Raw genomic sequence first — 24,961 nt, 5'->3', positions numbered from 1 at the left:
TCCAGGAACGCATGGTGTTTAACCGGACATCTCAGACTTCCCCTTTTCTCCGACCGGTACCCGACAACATTGACACCCCTTCCTTGCCAGACGACAACCACGACAAGTCAGAGCCTCGAGCTAGAAACTAGTTGCATACGGGCGGCAGCAAAGTCTACGGCGATTGCGAGCGAGACGGAACTGGAGACAATGATGGCGGCGGAGATGGGGCCAAAAAGACCGGCGAACGGGGCAGCAAGAGCAAAGGAGGTGGTATCGGCGACGTGGAGGAACACGGTGCTGACTGACGGGGTTGCTGGATTCTACCCCGTAGGGTACACAGTAGAAGACGTGGATGGACAACAACAGCAAGGATGTACCGTCGCCTTGGAGATCAAAGATATCACAACCATTTAGCTTCTTATGCTGATTCGACAATTACCGTATGTTCGTGAGTAAACGTGTCGTTGATGATAAAGCCACTATCTTCCTAACTGTCAAACTTGGATGTTACCTCTATAGAGGTAGGAGTGTTCCTCCTAATCATGTCGCCTCAGATGTTGCCGCGTGAGGTTTGACTTGTTTCCGACGCGTCATTCGTTTGTATAGCTTGTCCTGTATCTGCTTGTTGTTTCCTATTCATCCCAGCTTTCTGTTCGCAGAATACCACTCCAGCCAGACGCACTTAAGAACTAGACACGACTTCTGCCCCGCGTAAAAACTTGAAGAAATGTTTTTTTACACAATACTCTCACGAGACACCAGCTTCGAAGCTCTCGGTTCTTCGTTTCCATTATTGTAACTCCTCTTTCTCGTCACAGTGTTAGGTATTTGCGAGTGTCCGGATGGATGTTCTGCTTACGGTGGTAGAGGAAAAAAAGAGTGGGTCGCTGCGAGGTAAGAAGTGGGTTACATTTGGCACGTTGTGAGGGACCGTTCGGGAGGGTGCCTTCCGCGGTTCCTGTTCCTGCAGCTACGGTATTATACCAGGCGCAAGGGATTCACTGAATTAAGTCAGTCACGTATTGTCTCTTTCCCGACAATGTCCAGGGAATTGGAAATCGACTCATGGGGCAACATTGAATTTGGCGACCTATTCTTCGCGGTCAAGTTGATGATTGAAGAGCTCGTACCACCACTGCAAATCCCTTGCCTCCAACCCAGTACCTTTCCCCTGCGTGTTTCCTTCCCGATGACGACGGTAAAGCAATCTCCCCCCATGAGATTCTTTTGCCTGGCATCTCCTTGATTCCTTCATGTTGACTGCTCTGGACCGCTTCTGCCCATCGCGCCGCCCACGGCCACAACAATGTCGCAATGCCACGACAAAATACCTCCACCGTGCCCCGCTCTACCATGTCATAGAGGGCCGGCTGACGGTATGCTATCTTCTGGCGCAGTTGAATCTTTGGAAGGCGCACAAGACAAGATGCCGGCAGCTTCGTCTCAGACGAGGTAGGAGGCAATCTGGCGCAACATTTTAGGACCCGTGATTCCCTTCTGGGCCAGTCGAGTCTGCCAGGTCTTGGGCAAGTCGCGCTTGCGCGGAAGGGCGAGGAGGTCGCGCATGGCCTTGATGTTTGCCACGCCTGGGGGCAGTCCGAGATCCGGCTTGAGGCTCAAGAGGTATTGCCAGACCTCACCGCGGATGATTGTCCCGCGCTCCAGACCCGTGGCCTCTTGGTTGGGGTTGGGGCTGTGGTTGTGGTTGTGGTGGACTGGACAGGTGGTGCCACTAAGGGGGCCTTGTTGGCGCCACGGAGGAGGGTTTGACGACATTTTGAGGTTGTTTTTGTTGTTATTTGTTTGTGATAGAAGTGTGCGAAGTGGAAGGTTTGCGAGTGGAAGTTGGAAATGAAAGGAGGAGGAATGGGTGGTATAAATACCTAGGTAGTGTGAGGATTGAGTGGAAGCTCCAAGAAAGTGGCAGACAAACGGTGGATAACCGGGCAGGGAGCTACGAGGCGGGTCTGGCCGTTGTCTATTCACTTGTCCACGTTTCAGTCCACAAATTGGGAATTACGACGGAAGGTTACCAAACGACACTTGATACCCTCGTTAGCGAGGCGGGGAGGCTCGTCCTAGGGCAAAAATAAACGCCTCGTAGTAAAAGTACAAATATAGCAATACTTTGAGAACGGCACCGGATAGATAGTAAGCTCGTCGGTAGCTGCCTAGTACTTTAATTGAGTTAATAGCTTACGGGAGTGGCTTGTGCGGATTATTTCGTAGTTCCCAAAAGCCGGTAGAACTATATACTTCAGTACTGAGCTATTATCTAGGATTTTAAATTTCGGGAAAAAGTGCAACAGTACCTGTACGTATCTTACCGCTAAGTAAGTACTAACGTACTACGGGTTACCTTACTTTCTCTCAAGTACTAGTTGTTGGAGGTAACGGAATGATACACCACAAGTGGCATTGAGTGTGGGAGTGAATTTTTTGTGTATTGATTAGGTTAAAAGAGAGAGAGAGAACAGAACAGGGAGGACGGAGTCCGACGTGGTTTATATACAGGGTAGCTATGTGTGGATCGTATCCACTTAGACAGAAACGCCAAAGAATGTGATGGCTTCAACACTAGTAACTACGCTACTTAAGGGTTGTATTAAATAGACCAACTTATAAACTAGCGTTAGTATGCATTGCTCTTACTTTCTCCTCTTCTTTTTCTACGCTTCTTTGAATTTCTGTTGGCGCTTGAAGGTAGTAAGTGGTACTTTGTTTTAATACGCTTTGCCCTTACTTTCTCTTCTCCTATCACGGGTGGTGTCACGGCGTAACCAGAGGGCACGTTGTGTACGATTTGATTATCTTGGACTAAGAATAAGAAGCTGAAGAGGGAAGAAATCCCAAAAGGGAACGCTCGATGCCAGAGCTGGGTTTTATACCCAGACCACAGGCGACAACCAGTGACAGCCAAACCCGTGAATGGGATGACCCGATTGAACAGCACCCATGTGAATGGGAGCCTTGATGGTAGGCATGTGACAGCCCAGATGGTGCCAGCCGTCACAGGTGGACTCGACGTTGGGTATAGATATGGATATATGTAGTTGTACGAGTAGAGGAGAAAGGAAGTGGTGTGCCAACCAGGCCTTATATAGAGGGCATGGCTAGGCACGTACAACTTACGTGGCGCGTGGTCACGTGCTGCACCCATCACAGGCTAATCCTGTGATATCTCCTTCTCTCTCTACGGTTTCTCAAATTCACATTGGCGTTTGAAGGTAGTAAGTAGCCCTTTGTTGGAAGTTCGCCCCCTAGGCCGCTTATTTACTAAGCTTTTTACTTATTTACCGGCACGCCCTTCGCCCTTGCTTTCTCTTAGTCTTCTCTCTCTGAGCTTCCTCGTACTCGCGTTGGCGCTTGAAGGTAGTGAGTGGCACTTTGTTGGAAGTCTGGACTCTAGGCCGCTTCTCTTCGCCTTCTCTCTCTAGGCTTCCTCGTATTCGCGTTGGCGCTTGAAGGTAGTGAGTGGCACTTTATTGGAAGTCGGTATCCTGGGCCGTCTTATTTACCGAGCCTTTGCCTCTTTCCCAGTGTTGGAGGTAACGGAATGATACACCACAAGTGGCATTGAGTGTGGGATTGAATTTCGTGTATTGATTAGGTTAAAAGAGAGAGAGAGAACAGAACAGGGAGGACGGAGTCCGACGTGGTTTATATACAGGGTAGCTATGTGTGGATCGTATCCACTTAGACAGAAACGCCAAAGAATGTGATGGCTTCAACACCCAGCACATACTTCTCAGTATTTAGGCTACTCTAGTTTCCGTTTCTTTTCTTCCGTTGAAGAACTTCGAAATCTAGCCTTTTTCGTTCCTACCTTTTCTAATCTCCAATATAGTTTTTTTTTGGCTTTGACTCTTATTTCTCATTCCTTTGAATAAAGTATCCTCCGTTTTTAAAGGAGGTCCTCTTCGAATCTAAGACCTCTCCAGAATTTTTCGATCCAAGGCCCTATCTTTATTATTCCAACTTCCGTTCAGCAAGATCTTCCTCCTTCCAACTTCGTTTCCCTCTCTACCTTTATCTAAAGTTATTGTTTTCCTCCTTTCATCTTGAAACCCTTTAACCTCCAAGTTTGAAGCCTATCATCGAAAAGATATGGGCTTTCGGGGAACACTGAAGGCCTATTAGATGGTTAGGGATATCCGGAAGAGGCAAGCAGGGAAGTATTTTGAGGTTTTGGAAAGCAAAAAAACGATAAGAAGTATTAGATAAAGGTAAGAAAAAAGAGGGTCTTGAACGATAGGAGGAGGGAGAAAGTGTGGCTTCTACCGTAAGGAGCACTCGCACTTGCCGCCACACCGTGCCTTCCCAGCTGGGAGCCTCAGATCAAACTTGCGCCGGTTGTAAACGGGCCGGCAAAGGAGATGAGGGCGGGGGGCACGGCAAGAGGGTGGCTCACTAGGCAACGGCCTCCTCGTTTGTTTGCGCTCACTCACCGCATCTATCCGCCGCGTTTCCTTTCTCCCCTCTTCCATCAATTATCACGCAACAACCTCTCAACTCACACCACGCGCAATAACAAATCCTCACAACACCTCACAACACTCAAGATGTCTCCCCAGGAGCTCCGCGTGCCTCGCACGCCCCAGATCCGCAACGACGAGGAGTTTGAGAATTTTTTGAGCCGGATCCAAGCCACAGAAACTTGGAGGTACATCAGCGGCCTCGCCCGGTTTGAGTTCATGGTGCCCAACCTTTCCCACCAGCTCGTCGCTCTCTTCGAGCAACCCCGTAGGCGTGACCTGCCACCCGCGTGGAAGAACCGGCTCGCGGTTGAAAAGCTCTCTTTCGCCGTCAAGAACCTCGTCATCTACTTCCTCACAGGTGACGACGTCCCTGGTGGCTCGTACCTGTGCAGCCTTCTGGGTGCCAACTGCCTCGAGCAGTCCATAACCGTGGCCCCAGCCATGGAGAGCGTGGCGATGGGAAGCATGCTCATCCAGAAAGCCGGCGCCTTCCCTCTCTGTGTCTTGTTCACAGAGTCCTCAGGCACTAGAAAGTGCTGCAACGGCGTCTATCGGAACTCAAACAGCGCCATGATGCCACCTGTTTGGTTGCCGCCTGCTTCTGCTCCGGTGAACCCGCCGATGCTGCCTTCGGCTGCCCCTCCGGCCATCCCTCCCACACTGCCACCGCCGTCCTCTCTGGGCCGCGGCCTCCCTCAGATGTTGCCTTCGGCGTCTTCTCCAGCTTGCCCTCCTAGAGGCAATCTGCGCCCGCCGTTCTCCCAGCCTCTCGCTCATCGGTATACGCCTTCGTACTCTCCGCCGCCTGCTCAGGCTCACTCCTCGACCCCCGCTCCGGCTGCCTTCATCAAGGCCGAGAGTCCAGAGCTGCCAACTGTCTTTGGCGAAGCTGCCAGCCGCCAACCCGTCCAAGAAGCACCAGCCCAGCAAGAGAGTGCCCTTGGATTCCTCACTGGCACCTGGGAGGAGCGTCGCGAGCCCTTGTACCGTCAGGGACCGGGCAACAGTATGTCACACGTTTCTGGCCTTTTCATCGAGGCATAACCACTAACAAACATCTAGTCTCCATCAGCTACGCACACCCGGCGGGCTGGTTGCAGGATCATGAGGGTCACCTCCTTCCTACCGGGATCAACGGAATCAGCAGCCTGGTTGTCAACTTGGACAACCCTTTCACTCCGACTCGTCTGCCCAGCGACTCGCGAAGCCTGGTCTGCACTGTCCATGAGGGCACACTGGAGGTTATCATGGATGGTGCCCCGGTCTTCAACATTGGTTGTGGTAGCCAGTGGACTGTTGGTGCCAGGCAGGCATGCCGCGTTCGAAACGTGAGAGTTGGAGCGAAGGCAGTTTTGTACATTGTTGGAATCTCCTCCCAGCGGGGCGTAGACTGGGCTCTTTCTCTTGTGATGAGAGAGTTTCTCAGGAACAGCTGCCGTCAAGGAAGATGAGGAACCGGAGGAGGATTTATTTGCTTTTGCTGAAGGAAGATGATGACGATCGTTTGGTCTTCTAGTACCAGGCACCTTTTGATGGGTGGATGAGAGTTGTGGGTGAAGTATTTTGACCTATCATCGTTGCGAGGATCATCACTCAAGACATTCGACTTCAATGATGGCGAGTGAGATTATGGACGAGAGTATCAACGAAGGAACGCCAGTAAAGAGTGAGACCACATCAACATATTCCGATAACAACAAGGAAGATTCACCCTAGAAGATTGAGGTCGATGGCATCGCTCGAACGAACTTCTCTCACAACTACCTTTCTGGTGGACAACTAGCCTGGAGACTCGGAGCGTGGGATCTTGAGGGTGATTGATGGTTTGGTGATTTTGAGAAGGACGTCTGGTTTTCTGGCTTTTTCTTCGCATGAATATGGTGCGAGAAAGCAAGAAGCGGGAAGCACTAGCTTTCACACGTGCTTATGGGATTCTTTCATGCGAAAGAGGGAGCGTTTGTTGAACTATCTGGCTGTATGTAGAATATTTGTAATGAACATGTAACAACACCAACGGCATATCATGAAGGACTTCCGCAAGAGTTCCTACCAATTGAGATATGAGTGACTGTCTGTTATGCCCAATCTCCTTGCTTTGAGTTGCCTCAGAGATGTTGGTTGTGCCAGTTGAATGTAGTTGGTATCGGGTGGTTTTGTCAGCCAGACTGTGTGGACACTTCGACGTTTGAAGGCATTCGCGAGGACGAATGTAAAAGGTCAAATGGGCTGATCAATTAACAGGGGATAGGAAACTTGGGGGCAGTCATCTGGACTCATCAACAATAAGATGTGCCTGTGAATCCGGAAAGGAACAATTGGGTGCCGTGGTTGGTTTTGTAGACGAACGCACGGAGAAAGAAGGAAGGATATTGTATGGGAGATTAACCAAAAGAGTTTAAGAGCAGCACGTTTGATAGTCTCGTCGAACAATGATTGCGCAACGCGGGTGTAACTACACCAAGTTGCTCCTGAGGGGTGTCGAAAAGCATGATGAAAGGGAGGCGGAAAGGGGAGCGAGATCACTACGTTGAAGACAACAGCCAAGTACGGACTCGGTATCAACCTAAACATTCAGTAGAAAAGGAAATGTAGAGATGAACACGGGAACCGAAAACGACGGCATCACGACACAAGAGTTGTAGTGAACTTGTTGATTGAATGAGGAGATGAGAGATGATGGGAGACGAGAGATGATGGGAGACGAGAGATGATGGGAGACGAGAGATGATGGGAGACGAGAGATGATGGGAGACGAGAGATGATGGGAGACGAGAGATGATGGGAGACGAGAGATGATGGGAGACGAGAGATGATGGGAGACGAGAGACGGGAATCTCTGGTCAAGTACATGTGTGGAACGATTGTCAAAATAACCATCTTGCTCAACAAGAAGAAGTGTCATTCAATGCCTTCTGGTAAAAGGAAGGTGCGCTCAGGAATACCTGCCTGATGCAGACGCAGAAGCATGTACGAAAAATGGAACTTCTATTGTACAGCTGCTTCACGCATGCAGTTTGAGATGTGTTTCCGCTCGGAAGTCGCTACCCACCCAAGTTCAAATGTCAAAGCTGTGGTAAACTCCAGGCAGTGTCTATCAGGCGACTTTTGCTTCTACAGTGAGACGCTCAGTTCCATCTTTTCCATTCTTTAATTAAACTCCTTCTCAAATATTCTCTTTGGCTTCAGGTCTGAGTCGCGGATGACTACGCCAATCCCCGAGGCATCTTGAAGCCAATCTCCTCCCCGGAACCCTGCTCAGCCCTTGCCGCCCGCCCCCAATGGCCGCCCTACTCTGCGAGAAATGCGCTTCCACGAACCAGGCCAGGGAGATTTTCTCCTTCCTAATGAGAGCTTCCCACTTCAGGCTTAGGGTGAGATAGTGTTACGATCCAATCAGTGGACTTAGATAGATTGACCAATTAGATAGGACCCGGGGTCCCGAGTCTACGGGACCACGGGACAAGGCTGAAGGCCAGTATATAAGAAGGCCTCCCGGCCTTGGTTATTAGGGTTCTTCGGCAAGCAATAGCTACCACAATCTACCAGTACCTTTCGACTACTACTCCGTTACTCTATTGTTCTATCCCAGCGATAATACTCCTGTGCTTGTAACGGTTCGTCACAGATAGGCAAGAGGTCTGCTTGTAATTTAGGCAAGTGTCGTCCGTCAGATGAACTTTTTTTTTTTTTTTTCAGACATCCTCATGAAGGCTCAGAAAAATATGCCAGCATCGCACTCAGAACCAGAGTCTTGTCTCAAGCGCACAAAAGGAGAGCAATACACCAGCCATGGCATCAAAGCTCGAATTCTCACTCTTGTTGTTACACCAGGTCTATTTACTGGGAATACTTCGAGCAACCAACTTCATTGCTCCAAGGACATCATTAGGTAATCATTTAACAACGCACCAACATGTACTCATAATAACAAGGCAAACAACGAAGTGGTGTTCGGTTCATCAGTGCTTCACTTTTCTTTCATGTAGATAACCTCATTTGCAGAAGTAACATTTAATCCATGGAGAACGCGCGTCAACTGGCACAGATGCTTACTTGATATGGTGAACCGACAAAAATCTGCTACAACTTTCTCTGTTAACAGCTTCTAGTCTACATGAGTGATCGTCCATCCACAATGCCCCCTAATCTTCTTGAACTTCATCCATCATACCATCGATTTGGCTCAACTCACGATGTCGAAGGTCATTGAGGTACCTCTACTTTATCAAAGACATCAAATTCGTGAGAGGATGCTCATCAGGACCTCATCAGCAACAACACCAGTTCCCCTACTCTCGATACAAGTGCCTATCGACCCCAACTCACAAGCACTGGCAGCTTCCATATCACATGAGTGAAGTAGTCCGTCTGTGCAGATTACCGTGATGAGATCCGGGTCTCCAACCCATTACAACATGAAATTCCAGGGAAAGATTCACTTTGGACTGACAGAGTCACTGACAGTTGTATCTTGAGACCCTTGGCCCAACATGTATTACATGTAGCTGATAGCCCGTTGCGCATGAGGAGAACGGCCAAGTCGTTGTGGATAGCGGCATCAACATTTTTAAGTGGATTTCCGACATCGAACTGCACAGTCTGCACCTCTGGGCCCATTGTTAAACATGTTTCAAACATTGATGATCTAGCTGCAATTGCGGTAAATAACTACTTGTAGCCATTCATAACTCTACTATACGCTGCCTATACGCTGCCGACGCTGACCAAGTGAAAACCACAATCAATCCCGAACGCTCTTCTGACGCCGACACCAGCCCTTCACCCGCAAATAAAAGTTCCTGTATCGCTTTATCGCCCTTTGCTAATCTTCCTTGTTCCTAACTGATGGCGAAATAACGTGGATGGTGGCTTCGGAGTCGGGATAACAGTTCGTGACCTTGCAAACGTGTTCATTTCTGACACGCCAGCAGCCTCCCGGGAAAATAGTGAAGGGTTCTTCACCGGTAATCGTCACATTCACAGGGGCATTGTGGATTGTGCAGAAAAGGTCGGGGAGGGGTAAATTTACGTCGCATTCGACGATGTACGTCTGGTCATGTTTGATTTTGGTAATCAAAATCGATGTGCCGTCATCAGTGATAACACATCCTTGAGCCACGCTTAACCGAGAGGGCGGAATCCAAATCGATGTACCGTCATCAGTGACAACACATCCTTGAGCCACGCTTGACGCAGAGTACGCTAAAGCAGCTGATGGAGTCGAGGAATCATCAGTAACCGTGCAACGAATTTTGGTCCACAAAAAAAGGAAGAAAGAAAACCAAAACAGATGACAACGTACGCTGCGGTAAATATGCTGTTGGTCTGGAATATGGGAGCTGACCCCATAGCTCCTCCCAGGCAGCGGGCTTTTGACGCATATCAGATATTCGATACTCTTCTAGTACATGCTTTCCTCCGGTCACCAAAAGCTGATTCCAAAACCCTGTTGCAGTCTTCGCTTTTTTGGGTTCAGGTACGGCATTGTGGTTGTTTGCATCTCTCTTCCTTAGTGGTAGGCTAGGATTCGGTGGCTGTGGAAGTAATCCATGTTCACCTCGGCCACGCTCACTAGGGTCATGTTCGTCGATATACTTGTCGCTACTTCTGTGATTTCCATCGGCATTGGTTACTCCACTTTTGCCTGTAGGCGATTTGTTGCCAGTTAGAGGCTTTGGCTTATCGTCATTAACCGGCATAGCGGATGTGTCGATGGCTCCTGATTCCAGGTTGGGAGGCATAGAGTGAGATGGATGAAGCAGGCTTGGGCTCGGGCTCGGCATGCCACCTTGAGACACAACGTATGGCTGGAGGTTTGCGTCATTGGCGGAGTCAGAATCTCGGGGAAGAACAGAAAATGACCCGTCCATGTTGTCGTGTAGGATTGCCCCGGCATGGGATTTCTGGACAGGAGAAAGTGTTTGTTAGCTGCCTTTCTGTTACGAGTATGCCAGGCATTGTCTTGAGGCCGCACATTGTGCGGCAGTCCCGTCTTCCGAATGAGGGTGTTTGAACGTTCTTACCAGGAAATGATCGCCAAGGTACGGTGGCGTGACAAATGACTGCCCACATGTTCAAACCGGGCAGTGCCATACAAGTAAGCTGGCCTCCGGTGTACGACCGGGCAGGTATCCTTCCGGAAAGAGGGCGCTATATCCGCGAATATTTATGTGCTTGCCATCTTCAAGCGAGGTGTCAGGAAATCCGTGATGTTATTCAGGGAATGGGGCTCCTGGAAAGGACATACCAATATCACCCTCCCAAACGTTATATCTCCTCCTATTATCCCTGATGAAAACAAAGCCAACCGGCTTCGAACCGCCGTCAGACATTGTTGAAGATTATGTTTGGAAGATGTGTTGACAGAGATTAGCATACGAGGGGAGCAGAGAATAAAGGCAATATTGGATGCAAGCGGCGTAGAGCAAGGGAAGACAACTGCTCTGCGGCGCGGTATGATTGTGTTTGCGAAACGATGAGGCCAAAAAGCGGCGATCTGGTGAAGGGAAAAGAGAAGAATGGGGAGAGCGTAGTAAATGAAGGAAGAGTAAGACGGGACATCAGACGGAAAGATGCCGGAATGCGAATGTCGTAACCGTTCGGTCGGACACAACTGCCCGTACTGATGGTGACCGAGAGAGACAGGAGCGGACGAGTACCGGGGGCGTACGATCTTTAGTTCCCACTTTCCGGTGATTCTTGGCTGGCGCAGACCCAGAACGGCATCCGGTACTAAAGGCAGGGACCGGCCCTCGTACCTCCTGAGCGGCAAGAATTCAGCCTACTATCCCGCCCGAGGGGTTCCGTCTCCCGGGGTCTCCGGTGTACCGCCAGGGTAGGCAAGTAATTGTAAGGTGGATTGGTTGGCATACCAACCGTTTCAGAGCCGAGCGAGGGTCGCGCTTTGTCAATCCCACTTTCCGTGTTCTTTGTTCTTCCTCTTCCCCACCAAAGTTCATTTGACCATCACGTCCTTGTCCACAAAGCCTCTCTCCGTGCTCAAAATCGTGCTCAAAATCGTGGCGATACAATCTCACCACCAATCGACTGGAGCAAAATGCCGCCGCCACCGCCGTGGTTATCCAAACCTTCGAACTTGGCCTATCAAACCAGCCACGCGCCAATGTCGCCGACAATCAAGGAAGAGCCCGGTGCAGCGGAGCCGCTGTATGCAATTGCGCAAGCCGATCCGATGCCCGGGAGCGCCAAAAGGAAGACAAGGAGCGACAGCCACTCTGGTTCACCCTCGCAGGACAAGGGCAGAAAGAAAAAATTGGGAAGATTGAATCCAGTGAGGGAGAGAAAGGTGAAAGCATCAGAAACCTGGCAGTACATCAATCGTCTGGTATCAGCTCCCATTACAGTACCCGCCTTTCCAAAGACCATACGCGCAGTCCTTCAACTGCCACGCAAGCGAGACCTACCGGATGGCTGGAAACATCGTCTCGCTCTGGAGAAGCCCAGTTTCGCAAATATGGCACTACTCATCAACTACCTCAATGGCGACGCACCCACGGATAGTCTCTGCAACTCCTCTGCTGGAAACTGTGCTGGAAAATGGGAAACGGCTGGCCCTGCCCTTGCCAGTCTAGAAGAAGGAAAGGGAACCATTTACAAGGACTGCGCATTTCCCCGTTGTGTTTTCTTCCCTATTGTCAACGACGAACACCAATCCAGCAAAAGGATTTGCTGCAATGCATTCTACCGGAGTTCCAACAGCCCTTCCACACCGAACATTTGGTCGCCACCCAATCTCGTCCACGGTATGGCCTCATTTCTTACATCTTCTTTGTCTGCCTCTTCATCTTCCATAAAGAAGGAGCCCGGAACAGAGGAATCTCCGATTGCTCAGCAAATCATGAAGACCAACAGTTTCAAAAGAGAGAGGGAAGACGATGACCCGTCTGAATCTGGTCCACGCAAGAAGCAAAGACAACAAAACAATGAGGCCGATGAGGAAGGCTTCGAGAAGTTGCAGATAAGGGTCAAAGCAACCGAGACATGGCAATATCTCAATTGTCTCACCCATTCTGAACCGATCGTGCCCAAAATTTCAAAGGGGCTTGTAAAGCTCCTCGAAACCGATGGTGCTCGCAAGCGCAACCTCCCCATTGCCTGGCAACGCAGACTGGCAATTAAAAGGCCCAGCCGCAGGATTACGAAATTGCTTCTTAACTTCCTCACTGGCGACAATGTGTCAGATCACTTCGTCCTCTGCAACCTTCCGGGAGCCAATTGTCGGGAGAAGTGGATAACGGTCAGCCCAGCCGTCGAGGGCATGCAGCAAGGAAAACCGGACATATACAGGGAGATTGCCTTTTATTGCTGTGTTTTGTTCGAAAGCCGTTCCGGCCAGAGAAAGTGCTGCAACGCGGTCTACCGAGGCTTCCACAACCCGCCTATGCCGGACGTTTGGTCGCCGCCCACTTCCGCACCCGTCTCGGCACCCACTTTGGTCCCCACTCCGGTGTTGTCTCTGGTGTTGTCCCCGGCGCCGTCTTCGTCGTCGTATTCATCATCATCTTCCTCTTCCTTGTCGGAATCCTCTTCACCATCTCCCTCCAGATCGTCTTCGCCGTACTCTCCGCCACCCGCTACCACCATGAATACAGGAAGAGCTCTCCCCGCAAATTCCTACCCGGGAACTCCTAGTCATCAGATCGTCCAAGGAACGCCAGCCCAGTGTCAGACCGGAACCATCGCCATCCTCTCGGCACAGCGCAACGTGCCTAATGACCTCTTCACACCGGGAAGCGGTAAGCCACATATTCGCCTCCCCCACTCTTACCACGTGCCCCTTAACGCAACATCACTGACAACCTCTCAAGGCCCGACCAGTCACGCGCACTCTGACTCAGCAAGCCGGCCCCAGCAGTCTGAGCAAGATGTTCTTCCTATCGGTACCGACGGCGCAACTCTGCAAACTCTCGACTTGCCGAACATGGGCGCTACGGTTCCGCTCCCGAGCAACGGCCAGAACCTCGCAGTCATCGTTCACGAGGGCAACGTCGAGGTAATCCTGGAAGATGTTGCTGCTTTTACCCAGTCGCGTGGTGATCGCTGGGCCGTGGAAGCGGGAAAGGAGTGCAGAGTGCGGAACCTGCACACGGGAAGCAAGGCTGTGCTTTTCGTCGTTGGAATACCGGTTCGGAGAAACAACGAGTAGACTTGGCTATCGGGAGGAAAAGGAGGGAGGAGTTTGCGAGGAGAAAGTCGCTGGATTATTTGAGGGCATAACACGGAGTACTGGCGCTTTGTGATTGCGATACCCCTTTTGCTTTTATTGCTTTGGTTCGACGGGAGACTACTCCTTTCTCATGTTGGTTTTGCTGGACGGAGACATATAGGTGTGGATTAAGTCTTGCGATCATGGCGAGACGGAGGCACGGAGCCATTGTTCATGCAGGCCCCGGTTCTGTAGGTATGAGTCTTGTACGTAGTTAACCATCCAAAGTTTCGAAACCCTCGTTCTGCCGCTTACCATTTTCCATTAAAAATGTCGAGGATTTGGTGTCAACTACACCTGTACACCACAATGGTCAGGTTGAATGAAAGGAAGCAAGGGTCGCGGAGAAAAGGGGAAGAATAGGCCGAAAAGCAAACCTGAGAGAAAAAGCAAAAGCGAAAAGGAAGAGAGACATGTAATAGGAAAATCTGAAGTACAAAAAATTAAAGCTCTGGAACGCAACAAGGTCGGCGCCAGACAGGCGTTGTTTGCTTCTCCTGGTTGTTTTGAGACTATCGGTACTTCTTTTCGGACCGTATAAGCGTAATTTCAGTGTAGCGAACAATAACATACCCAGGTATAATAAGACAAGGTATCATGAAATACAAAGGAACGTGATGACACCCACTCGGGCTCTCAAACTTTGTAAGGTAATCTCAAATAAAATTAGTACCAGCGATGACTTCGCTTGCACGCTCTATAAGGTATCTAAGCTACCAGACATCACTAGATGCCCCCATCTCTTTCTTTCTCTCGATGCAAATAAAACAGAAAAGAAATAACGCGCGCTCGCTCGCTCGCTAAAGCCATAAAACAAAATATCTCTACTCCAGCAAACAGTGACATGAAAATTTCCAGGATGATCGGTATTCCGCCTGTTTAATACAACATGATACCCTTGACACTCGTGAATGAGCATCAAAAACATGAAGTGATCCTTCAAGCACACAGGTGCCCTCTTTTTGCCTTGACAATTTTCCTTCGTAGACCAGGGGCATGAAGGTCAGACAAAACAAATCCTCAACATTCCCAGCCATAGATGGTGACAACATGACTCCATGACCACACCAAAGGGCAGTCAACGGTCAATAGTCTAGTCCTTCCTCTTCTCCTTCTTCTCATTCTTCTCGTTCTTCACATGCTTCTTCTCCCTCTTGATCACCCTCTGCTTCCTCCTCTCTTGCTTAGCCTGCTTGGCCTGCTTCCTTGCCAGATTCTCCTTCTTACTCTCCTCTTTGATTTTCTTCGCCTGCTCCTTCTTCTGTTTCTGCTGCTCCTTGATAGCCTTCTTCATCTTCTTCTCTTGCTTCTTCTGCTCCATTTTCTCCTTCCTCTCTTGCTTCCTCTCTTGCTTGTTCTTGTTCTCCTTGCCGGTCTCCGAAGCCAAAACACCAGTGACGTGCACACTCGCAGTCACTTGCATTCTATTCTCCATGTCTACATCCGTGGCAGCATCATTGGCGGCACTAACAGCTACCTCCATCCGACAATTCCATCCCTTCTCAACAATCCAGACGCCGCCGTCCATGATGTCAAAAGGCCGCTCTTGGCCTCCTCCCTTGCATTTGTCCAGGAAGACACGTACCGGACCGCCGCTGGCGACGGAACATACGAAAGCATGGGATTCGGAGACTGGGAGGCTGACGGATTGCGCTGTTTTCGGCTTGAGGTCATCATCGGTGTTGCTGGTTCCGCTGGTCTTGTGAAGGCGGTGCAGGTGAATAATACGGAAATCGGCGATCGTGGTGCCACGACGGCTGCCGTCGCTGGAAGGGGAAGAGAGAAGCTTAATTCGCTTGTTGGCTTGCTTATGGGAGTAGTCGGAGCTGGAGTGGTGGGAGACATAAGATGGACTGTAGGCAAAGACTGGCGCAAGGTGAGAGTCCCGCTGGCGCAGGACACCATTGACGGACTCCCATTTGGCGGGGGTAACAGGGTCTGCGGACAGCCGGTAGCTGTGGAGGTAATCGTCGGATGCGGCGCAGGGAGGGATCTTCCGCTTGAGTGACTCGGATGTCGATCGCGACTTCAGGGGGCTAGATTGAGGTAAGTCATTGTAAGGACTGCTTTGTTGGAGTTGGCCGGACGTGGGAGAGGCGCCATTGTCCTTGCGGGCCGGGGCCGGCGCAGCGCGGGGAGGGTTCTCCGGAGTAATCGGGTATGGAAGCGGGTAACCAGCGACGTAGATCAGCTTGGGCTCTGGTACCTTGCCCAAGTGGAAGTAGGCATTGCAACATGTGATGCCGCCAAGCCTCTCCTTTAGCGTCGCTGATCTCTCCAAGAAGTCCGCCGAAGGGACCACACAACGCGGAAAGGCAAAGATATTATGGACGGCATTGCCTTTTGCCGCAAAGTCCGACAGTGCTCGAGCGACCTGGATTGGATTTTGAAAGAGGCATTTATCAAATGTCGTGCACGCCGCCACGTCCATCTCCTCGCCGGTGAGAAACATGGCCACTCCGGTCATCATCTTGAGATTGAAATACTCCGTGGCGAAGCGGGGCTGAGCGAGGAGAACATGCCAGCAATGAGGAAGTTCACGAGCGAGAGGGAGCGTGAGAAACTCCCGCAAGCATGTGTCTTCCGGTACTGGGATGCGAGATGGTGTGAATCTGTTGATATGTCGCCAGACTGGGGAGGCGGCGTAGTTGAAGAATTGGCCGTTTTCGAGGTTCTCGAAGGCGAGTCCGTTCCGATCAGGAGTGTGAACGGCGACGTCCTCCTCCTCTGCGTCACTGACGCTGGTAACACTTTCTTTGTCCGCGCCAGCGCCATCGCTGAAGACATCGTCCATGTCCTCATCACTATTCTTCTCTTCCTCCTCCACCACCTCGCCAACGTCCCGAGTGCTGGAGGTGTGCTCGTCATCCTCGGAATCAAGAACAATTAGCTCAGCTTGCTGGCCGTCTTCGTACACGATTGGATGTTCGCTTTTTATGTAAATGGCAGGCGTAGGTCCACGCTCGACTGAGGATGAACGCACAACGGACGACGCAGGACTGCTTGGAGGAAGGAATGGGAGAATTGGGGTCGGCGGTTTGTTGCTTCGGACTACGATACGGGGAGGTCCATTGCCTGCGTAGCTGATAGCGCGGAACTGGCCGTTGCGCAGGTCGTGCAGGTTTGCGCCTTTATGTTCCGGCTGATTGGAAGAGAAAAGGAAGTTAGCATTGGGGTGGTGGAGGAGGAGGAGAGGGCAAAGGTGAGGATCGACTGTAAGATCCAATTTCGAGGATCGATGGAGAGACTGGAGGTACTTACTGTAAAATGATTGCCTAGCTCCTTGAGCAATCTGAAGGCGCGAGTACATCCAATGATCGGACAAGGCCATTTGCGTCTCGAGTATCCTGGGCGGGGGGCATAGTTTTCCGGTAAGAGAGCGCCGTTGGCATGTGTCGAGTGCTTCCCTGGACCTGTGCCTGGATGAGCGACAGTATCTGTGTCAGTATAGCTCGAGCTTGACGCAGCATTGATCTGAAGATGGGCGGGGCGTGCCTTTCCATACGGCATATCTGCGACCGTCACCGCCTTTGATGCGATCGTACTCAGCGTTGAACTCTCGTGCCGCCATTGTTCCGATGAGAAGCGGGTGGTTCAACTGGCCAACGCAAACAAACTCAATTGGTTTTAAGGACGAGGCGGAAATTTTGTGCAAACGGATGGTCGAAGATAGGTAATTGCTGAGTTGTGGTTGTTGGCGGAAGGTGGGTTGGCGACAACCTCGGACGACGAAAGGGAAAGATCGAGGGAGGACGAATTGAGCACTGGTGGCAGAAATTTATGGTGGGATGGTAGCCCCACCACGAATTTCGAGAATTGTGCGCAATTGAAGCAATTGGTGCCACCGTGCGAGGCGGAAATGTGGTGTGCGCTTGGTGTTGAGATCAGATTTCTCTCAGAATGTCGGTGTTGGTTGACGTGAACTTTGGCCGGTGTGCCGGGGCAGGAGCTTATGGGGATGTCCCAAACACCATCACCCGATGCGCCTGATATCGAAGAACCGGAATCTGGACACAAACTTGCGAAAATGTCGCAAGGAAAGGGACGCCGACTGATAAACGTCCTCCAGACATCGTGAGGAAGTGATCTTGGATGTAACATACTGAAGTCTCGCCATCCCCATGGTGTCCGGATGTTGGAGGTCCGTGCCCTGCCCATTCACTGGGCTTTCCATTCACCAGCGCTCCCACCAGGTGTCTGTCGGCTGCTGTGCCTGGTGTCCATTTCTCCTATTCCGTCATCGCTTCAATGTCAAGCCCCTTTTCTGCCGTCGCCCTTCCACCAGTGTCAAGGTCGCTCGTCGAGGATGCCCAGGCCGAAAGAAGTTTTGGCGCATAGTTTTGGAATCAGAGATGTGCACAATGATAAGAGTAGAAGTGAGTGCAAACAAGGTGGTATCAATTGAAATGAAGGAAGATACAATCAAGGAGCAAGAAATACCGACACAAGAAAACGCAACGAGAGGGAGGCAAGGAAACGACAGAAGCAAATAAACCGGTCTCCATCACAAAATAAAATGCAAAACGACGCCAGCGAAATGCAAGACAAGGGCCAATTCCCACACAGTCCACACCGCATCCCAACCCTTCTCTTATCGCAAAAGCGGCGTCTCCTCCGACGGCGCATTCCCACCCTCGCGACCCTCCTCTCCGCGGTCACCACTTCCCCCCCTCGACCCGGTTCCGCCCACCGCAACAGCAATGACACTACCCCTCCGTCCGAACCTCCGCCCAATCCAATCGACCCCGACCGCACTCTCTCTCCAGACCCAACCAACACAGACACCCGCGCCGGGTCCCGCCAGCACCGTAGTCACCAGCATCACCAGCGCAGTCTGCCATCCAGCCTCGATAAACGCCCAGTACAACACCGTCAGGCCAACGTAGACCATGTTTACCATGATGAATCGCGTGGTAGCAAGCGTCATTTCCTGCCGATCATCGCGCGGGTGGGTGAAGAGTGTAACGATAAGGTAGATATGCGAAGCCAGCGACAAAAGGATGGGCGCAGCGTAAGTGGTCACCAGCGGCAGGAGGGAGGTTTCCAAGTGAAAGGGTCTCGGCCAAGTGGGGTGATCTTTGAACACCTGCAGAAACCCGGTGCGCACGCCCTGGTGGAGAAGGGAGACCCAGACGGGGAAGAAGAGCCAGAGGAAGATCGGTACGGCGGTCTTGTCCGAGGGAAGCAGCAGGATAAGCAAGGAGGGGAGGATATAGCCAATTGCGATTGACACGGGGATCGAAAGTGACTCGGCGAGGGTAGACAAGTGGCGCGGGTCGCCAAGGACGAGCTCGGGTTCGGCGGCTGCTTCACCTTCGGAGGTGGTGGTTCCCTGGCGACGGGCTTGAATAACGGTCTTTGCGCGGTGGAAGAAAGCCGGTATGATGACGAGTTCCCATACTAGAGCGCCACCGACAAGGTCAAAGATGAGCCATGTAGCGGTGGGGAAGGCGAGGAGAAAGGCGGATTTGTTGCAGAGACGCGAGCCCTCGACCGTGGTGATGGTCAGCAGACCGGCGACGTAGCTGAGGACCACGGACATGATGCCCTTGGAACGAACCGGCGAGAGGAGGGCTTCCTGGAAGAAGGACACAAGAAAGCAGGCGAGAGGGCCTATGAGGGGGATGCGCGAAAGCCAGTCGATGCGGGCGTGGGAGTGACATTGCGAGTAGAGCATGTACAAGTTGGTGTCGGAGTGGATGAAGAGACTGAGGGCTGTCGCAATGGCCAGGAGGATGGGCGGAATGAGAATGAGCTTGAGGGAGAGGTGATGGATGGGCGGCGTGGGCCGGTTTGGTGAGTCCATTTTGGCGATGATGAATGACTGACGCCGTCTATGTTTGTCAATGAAGTCTGGGTGATACTTTGTCGCGGCGGTTGGTACAAGGCTGGTCGAGAGGTTGTCTATTTATCGACTTTGTGTAGTGTCTGGCCAGCAGAAGAAGACGCGTCCGTTGAGAAGTGAAGACAAAGACTGTTTAGTTCCAAGCGTTAGTCGTGAGGCACAATGTTATGAGGCAGTCTTGCTGTTAATGTTGTCATGAGATCTGGTGATGATGTTGGGCTATTGTTGAAAGTGGAATGCCGCCGGCATCTTTGGACCCGCTTGGCGCCGTTCCCGAGGGTGGGACTGCGGGGTTGGACGTCATCACGTGGAGAGCGCCAATGGTGTGCACGAGCCACATTCGAAAGGTACGTACCTCACCATTCACTTGTTCACCTCCGAATGAAGCTGCAATCATGAGCATTGGGAAGAGCAGCTCGGTGGGTGACGAGATGTTGAGCTGTTTTGGTGCCCTATCCACAATATTGCTTCCTTTCTCAGTCAACATCTGAACCCAAGCTGTCATTTCGGCTTGCAATGTGCGAGTGACCACCTCGTTTCCCCGAGCTACTTCTACTCCACTTTGAACGACAACATCCCGTTCTCGATGTAATTGAGCCTCCACGTTCTTCCGTATTCCATGTCCTTTTCTCTCTTGGGCTTTTATGCCACTGTCTTAAGGAGCCGATATGCTAGAAAAACCCGATTATTGCCGTGCGGAGGGCCGGCAAAACTCTGTCCCGCCGGCAAGCCACAACGGCCGAGTTGAGCGCGACCACCCTGGCCTCCGGAGTCCCATTCACTTCAACACCACGGAACGCCCGCCGACCACTAGCAAAAAAAGAGCAAACGCACACACCCCTCAAACCTTTCATCTCTAAGGCCCAACACGCACAGATAAGGACCCTTTCCTAGCCTCTCTACCGGACATTGGTACCAGAACTGCTCCTTTCAAAAGAAACGTAGCGTAGTTAGTAGTGCTGTCAACTTTGCCATAGACTGAGCTACCTCCGTCTCGGCCACGAGCCCGAATCCCGAGGGACGTGCCCCTACAGTACGTAGGGGAGACCACACGTCCATTGTGAGCAGGAGTCTTGAAGATCTCTGGATGTGATATTTAGAGTAACACTATATTGGGCACAGCATTCAGTTAGTACTTGCGCAGGACTGGGGTTTTGTAGCCCTTGACCCCACGCATAGGAATACTGGCATCTTTTTTGTCTCTTTTTTTAAGGGTTTTCTTTTGTTTTCATTTTTCATTTGTCTCCCATTGCGATCGAAAGAGACCTTACCCCGACATTGGCCACTCTTCGTTGTGTCTTGTAAGTTTGCAACTCTTTGCATCCACTTGAACATCACTGCCCAGATACTGACTGTGCGACCACTAGGCTCGTCGCAAGTTTTTCTCCTTTGAGCACCACCGTCAATCTAGCTCCAATCCAGCTCAGATCCCAAGAAGCACTGATTTGTCCTTGGCTCAAAACTCCAGCCTTGCGTTCAGCTCCTCGAAGCATAACAAGAGCTGCCCCATACTTCGCCGGCATTTAACTGCGTACCAACCGCCTCCAGGAGCTATTCCCCGTTCGTCAATCTTGCCATTTGCCTCCTCCTCCTCCGTTTAATACCTCCAGCGGCAACGAAGCATCGAGCGGCGAAAACTGGAGAACCAAGCGAATTGCGCATTGCGATCACCGTCGAGATATCCCTCCATCAAATCAAGATCTCGGCTAAAATGTTATTCTCGACAGCAACTCTGAACCGGGAGATAAATACCTGATACCTACCCGGAACATGGGAGTGATCCCTTATAGCAACTCGTCGTACGGCACCAGATACAGACAGGGGCACAAGAATCAGCACGAGGGGCAGGAGGAGTGGTGGGTTTGGAGGCAATAACACTTTTCTCCGCGTCTATACGGGGAGAACCACACGAAAATCGGATACGACGATGGGCACTCGACTCGTAAGATGTAGGCCGACCTAAGGCGGGACCGAACTTGGAAACAACGTCGGAAACACCGTCAACGAGGGCGGTGACCACGGGTTCTTGTGGTCCACGAAAGGATCACCATTCACCAAGCCACAAGGACCAAGTGGTCTCCTGTCCTTTCACCCCTCCATACCTTGCATGCCCGTATCTCATCGTGCATTGTTCCTGCATTGGTCCCTCTGTCCTTCTCCCATTCAACTCCGACTTCGGTACCAGAACGACCACCAGACTAGATCAGAACTGGACCCGAGGGGAACCCGTCCTGGCTTTGTCCAGTTCACCAGCAAAAGGGAGTCAAGTGCCGACCCAAGCCGACGAGCGTGGCACGGGTGTAGGGTACAATGTGCCACAAGCTGACACTGGCTTCCGTATCCGAGACATTTGGTGCTACCTACATTGGCGGGTAGGTAGACTGGCCAGCGAGTGTCGAGAAGGGTGTCGGTCCTGCTAAGTGTCGAGAGAAGAGGACGAGTGTTCGATGCCGATGGGCTCTGTGTTGCTGGTTAGGTGGGGAGCTGAAACTGTTTGTTGAGAACACATGAATCGAGGGATGGGAATGACCATGGCAAGCTTTTTTGGAGAGTGGACTGGCCGGCCGGGGACGTGGACCAAGTGGCCGATGTCTATGCTGCTTGGCAAGGCAATGGCATTTCGGAATCTGATGCGGGAAAGAAGGCTGCTTGTTGAGCATGTCTTGCTTGGGCATGAACGAGCGCCTGGAGGCCGCAATCCATCAATCTCCGCGGAGAGAATGCTTGCCATAATTTCGGAGCACCATTGCCGACGATTATCAGGTATTGGCGAGCAGAACAGTCATCACTATCACAGTTCACGACAAAAATGACGAGTGTCCAACAGAACAGCAACGCTTAAACTCAACGCTTGACTCTTTTCATAATATGAGTCGCTTCCCTGTTCCTAGTCCTATGGCGCGACGGTGGGAAGATCCGACTGAGACGGATGCGATGATACACGACCCCCGATGGCAGTGACAAGTGACAACAAAACAGAACAAAAACAAGACTCTAACTCTATGTGTCCGGTGAAAGGTAAAGACACCTAATAAGAGGAAATGAAATGCAACGCAACGCAGATAAGGTGCGTGTCTAACAACACCGTGACCGTGACGCCATGACGCCGTGAGATTAATAACAAAGCCAAGGCTGGACAAAAAGGAAAAAAACAAAAAACTGCGTGTCTGACAGAACGGAAGGCATTGATATCGTGTCGTTATTACTCCGTCGCCCAAAGGCCGGCTTTCGGGCCAAAGTGCCGCTTTCTTCTTCTTTCTTCAACATCTTCGCCATTGATGATGGTGATGTGGTCTGGTTGTGGTTGTGTTCGTGACAGTCTACCACTTGATGACCTTTTGCGGGAAGAACTCGTTGATCAACTCGGTGTAGTAAGGCTGCACGTCTTATCGTTAGCATCATCTCTCTCTCTTCTTTGTTCCAAAAGGGGTTCAGGGTGACATACCTTAACAGCCTCAACATCAACCGGCTCATCGCTCTTCGAGTAGAGATCATACGGATTAAAAGCCCTCACCGCCCTCCTCAGCTCTCCATCGCCCTCCTTCATCGCCCACCCGTACGCCTCCTCGCGATGCCACGGGTAGAAGCTATGGAAGCGGATCATCGCCAGCCCCTCCCGCGGCAACAAGCTCTGGTCTTTCAGGACCTGATACAAGTATTCGTCATGGCCCCAGCTCATCATCAGATTCTCGATTCCGCACCCCGGAGCATAAATCCCGTGCTCGGTGCTGTACACCGGATGTGTCGAATCAGGGTTTACAGCGAAGCTCTCAGGCAAGATACACTTCTCAGAGAACCGACAGCCAACGGGAAACGAGTCGCCAACAACGTCCCATTGTCCTGTCGCCAGCTCAAAGAAAAGCATCAACTTCCCCAGATCGTGAACCAACCCGACCAACTGCATCCACCGTGGCTTGCCATCGCGTCTGATCGCCTCGGCGGATTGCAGAAGATGCTGGATCTGGCTTAGCTCGGTATCAGGGTCGGACTCGTCAATGAGAGAGTTCAGACACTCGATAGCCTCCCAGATGGTCATCTCCGGCCTCTTGCGGTCGGGACTGTTGAAGCGCGCGCGAGCAGCGACGTTGTGAGAGACGGTTTGCTTGGCGTGTTGCTCGGCGTAGAAGTTGAGCACGCGGGACTCGGCGGTGGTGTATTGCCGGAAGCGGGAGTGGTCTTTTGTGGAGTCGAAGTGCGAAGGGGTGTCAAAGTCGCCGAGGTCTTCATGGTCTTGGGCTTGGTCGTGGTGAGTAGCGGAGGGAGAGGTGGCGGCTGTGGAGGTGGGAGATGAGGAGGAATAACAGTCGGAGTCGAGGAGTTCAGTGACTTGTTGGGCGGCTTTGAACTTGAGGACGTTGATCTCGTCGACGGCGTCGGAGATGGCTTCGAGGTCGGCGCCCGAGTGGGTGCTGGTGATGGGGTAGGTGGCTGAGGGTGCCATTTTAATGGTTTATTGGTGGTTGTGATGGAACTTGGCGGTAAGATGTGAAGTTTTTTGTTGGTGGCTGATATCAAGGAGAGATGTTCGTGGCCGTTGTCAAATTGATCATCTGGATAATGCTCGAAAGTAGGTAACCAGATGTTCAAAGAGGGGAAGTAAGCCGTTCTTATGCTTTTCGAATCTGTATGACGAAGTCAGTATACAACACCCTGTGTTCGGCGTAAAGTACCATCTTCGTACACACTTACCTATCAAGGTTCTCAAAGACCAAAAAGAGTCGAGTCAGAGCAGTGAGTAGGGAGTTCGTTTGCTTGTATTGATAAATGAGGTGTTGATGTTATCCAAAAACAAAACCGAACATTGAAGGAGAGCACATGTCCTCTTTATATCTCCTTGTGACAGGCATAGTTTGCCCCCTCTTCTTAGTAAAGAGCCTCATAGCCCCTCCATCCGATTACCAACTACCACCGCGCACTCTTTCCTATTCCGATTTTGACGGATGGTGGAGTAGAGTCAGACTTCTGACATTGAGAGGAGTTTGTTCCACCCACTTGGCAGCGCAACCCAACTAGGTATGAACGAACGAACGGTAATCGGTCTAATCCCATCCATATCCACATCCAACCGCATTGCCGATACCAGTTCGGGCTCCTATCTTTGCATGGTTTGCGGGAATCGGGATGGTTGGACTGGGAGCCGCCAGTACCAGTGCAAGGTGGATGGGGTCTGGGTCCATGTCCCGGGAAGCAAGCCGGCCGGATGTAACTCTCCGTGGATCGAGCAGCTAACCTAAGGTAGACCGATGGAAAGGGACTGGACTGGAGACATGGAGAAAGGAAGAGCAGGATCCCGGCGCGGCTACCCTTGAGAGGTAGGTCTTGGAAGAAGTCCGGGATTGATCCAGGTGGAACAGGTCGGACGGTGTTTATGTTATATCCCGGTAGAGAGCACAGCTCTAATCTACAAAACCCTGACAACCTATTGAAACG

General features: G+C 51.4%; 6 protein-coding genes across 6 annotated transcripts; 2 read left to right on the top strand and 4 right to left on the bottom strand.

Moving 5' to 3' along the window:
- Positions 1-1,425: 1,425 nt before the first annotated feature.
- SMAC4_07960 (uncharacterized protein) lies at positions 1,426-1,758 on the bottom strand (the record flags this gene model as incomplete). The annotated part of the gene is made up of 1 exon (XM_003346264.1): positions 1,426-1,758. One exon carries the CDS (start codon positions 1,756-1,758, stop codon positions 1,426-1,428), a length of 333 nt encoding a protein of 110 aa, XP_003346312.1.
- Positions 1,759-4,544: 2,786 nt separating this feature from the next.
- On the top strand, positions 4,545-5,911 carry SMAC4_07959 (uncharacterized protein; the record flags this gene model as incomplete). The annotated part of the gene is made up of 2 exons (XM_003346263.1): positions 4,545-5,466; positions 5,523-5,911. The coding sequence occupies 2 exons, from the start codon at positions 4,545-4,547 to the stop codon at positions 5,909-5,911; spliced, it is 1,311 nt and encodes a 436-aa protein (XP_003346311.1).
- Positions 5,912-11,517: 5,606 nt separating this feature from the next.
- Positions 11,518-13,626, top strand: SMAC4_07958 (uncharacterized protein; the record flags this gene model as incomplete). The annotated part of the gene is made up of 1 exon (XM_024655917.1): positions 11,518-13,626. The coding sequence occupies one exon, from the start codon at positions 11,518-11,520 to the stop codon at positions 13,624-13,626; it is 2,109 nt and encodes a 702-aa protein (XP_024511723.1).
- Positions 13,627-14,779: 1,153 nt separating this feature from the next.
- SMAC4_07957 (uncharacterized protein) lies at positions 14,780-17,257 on the bottom strand (the record flags this gene model as incomplete). The annotated part of the gene is made up of 1 exon (XM_003346261.3): positions 14,780-17,257. Exon 1 carries the CDS (start codon positions 17,015-17,017, stop codon positions 14,780-14,782), a length of 2,238 nt encoding a protein of 745 aa, XP_003346309.2. The 5' UTR covers positions 17,018-17,257.
- Positions 17,258-18,072: 815 nt separating this feature from the next.
- On the bottom strand, positions 18,073-19,501 carry SMAC4_07956 (uncharacterized protein). The gene has a single exon (XM_003346260.2). The coding sequence runs from the start codon at positions 19,490-19,492 to the stop codon at positions 18,278-18,280; it is 1,215 nt and encodes a 404-aa protein (XP_003346308.1). The 5' UTR covers positions 19,493-19,501; the 3' UTR covers positions 18,073-18,277.
- A 2,853-nt stretch (positions 19,502-22,354) lies between these two features.
- SMAC4_07955 (uncharacterized protein) lies at positions 22,355-24,151 on the bottom strand. The gene is made up of 2 exons (XM_003346259.2): positions 22,977-24,151; positions 22,355-22,908 (listed from the first exon to the last, which is right to left on the bottom strand). Exons 1-2 carry the CDS (start codon positions 23,970-23,972, stop codon positions 22,852-22,854), a joined length of 1,053 nt encoding a protein of 350 aa, XP_003346307.1. The 5' UTR covers positions 23,973-24,151; the 3' UTR covers positions 22,355-22,851.
- Positions 24,152-24,961: the final 810 nt, after the last annotated feature.

This window comes from Sordaria macrospora, chromosome 2 (assembly GCF_033870435.1).
Source record: "Sordaria macrospora chromosome 2, complete sequence".
In the NCBI taxonomy this organism is placed as follows: Eukaryota; Fungi; Ascomycota; class Sordariomycetes; order Sordariales; family Sordariaceae; genus Sordaria; species Sordaria macrospora.
The sequence above is the reverse complement of the archived record's forward strand: the minus strand, read 5'-3'. Positions and strand labels throughout refer to the sequence as shown.

Bases quoted from the DNA above. Each gene is read 5' to 3' on its own strand.
- SMAC4_07956 (XM_003346260.2), bottom strand. From the start codon at position 19,492: ATGGACTCACCAAACCGGCCCACGCCGCCCATCCATCACCTCTCCCTC.
- SMAC4_07955 (XM_003346259.2), bottom strand. From the start codon at position 23,972: ATGGCACCCTCAGCCACCTACCCCATCACCAGCACCCACTCGGGCGCC. The intron at 22,909-22,976 runs GTATGTCACCCT...TAAGACGTGCAG, and splicing joins TTGATGTTGAGGCTGTTAAG to CCTTACTACACCGAGTTGAT.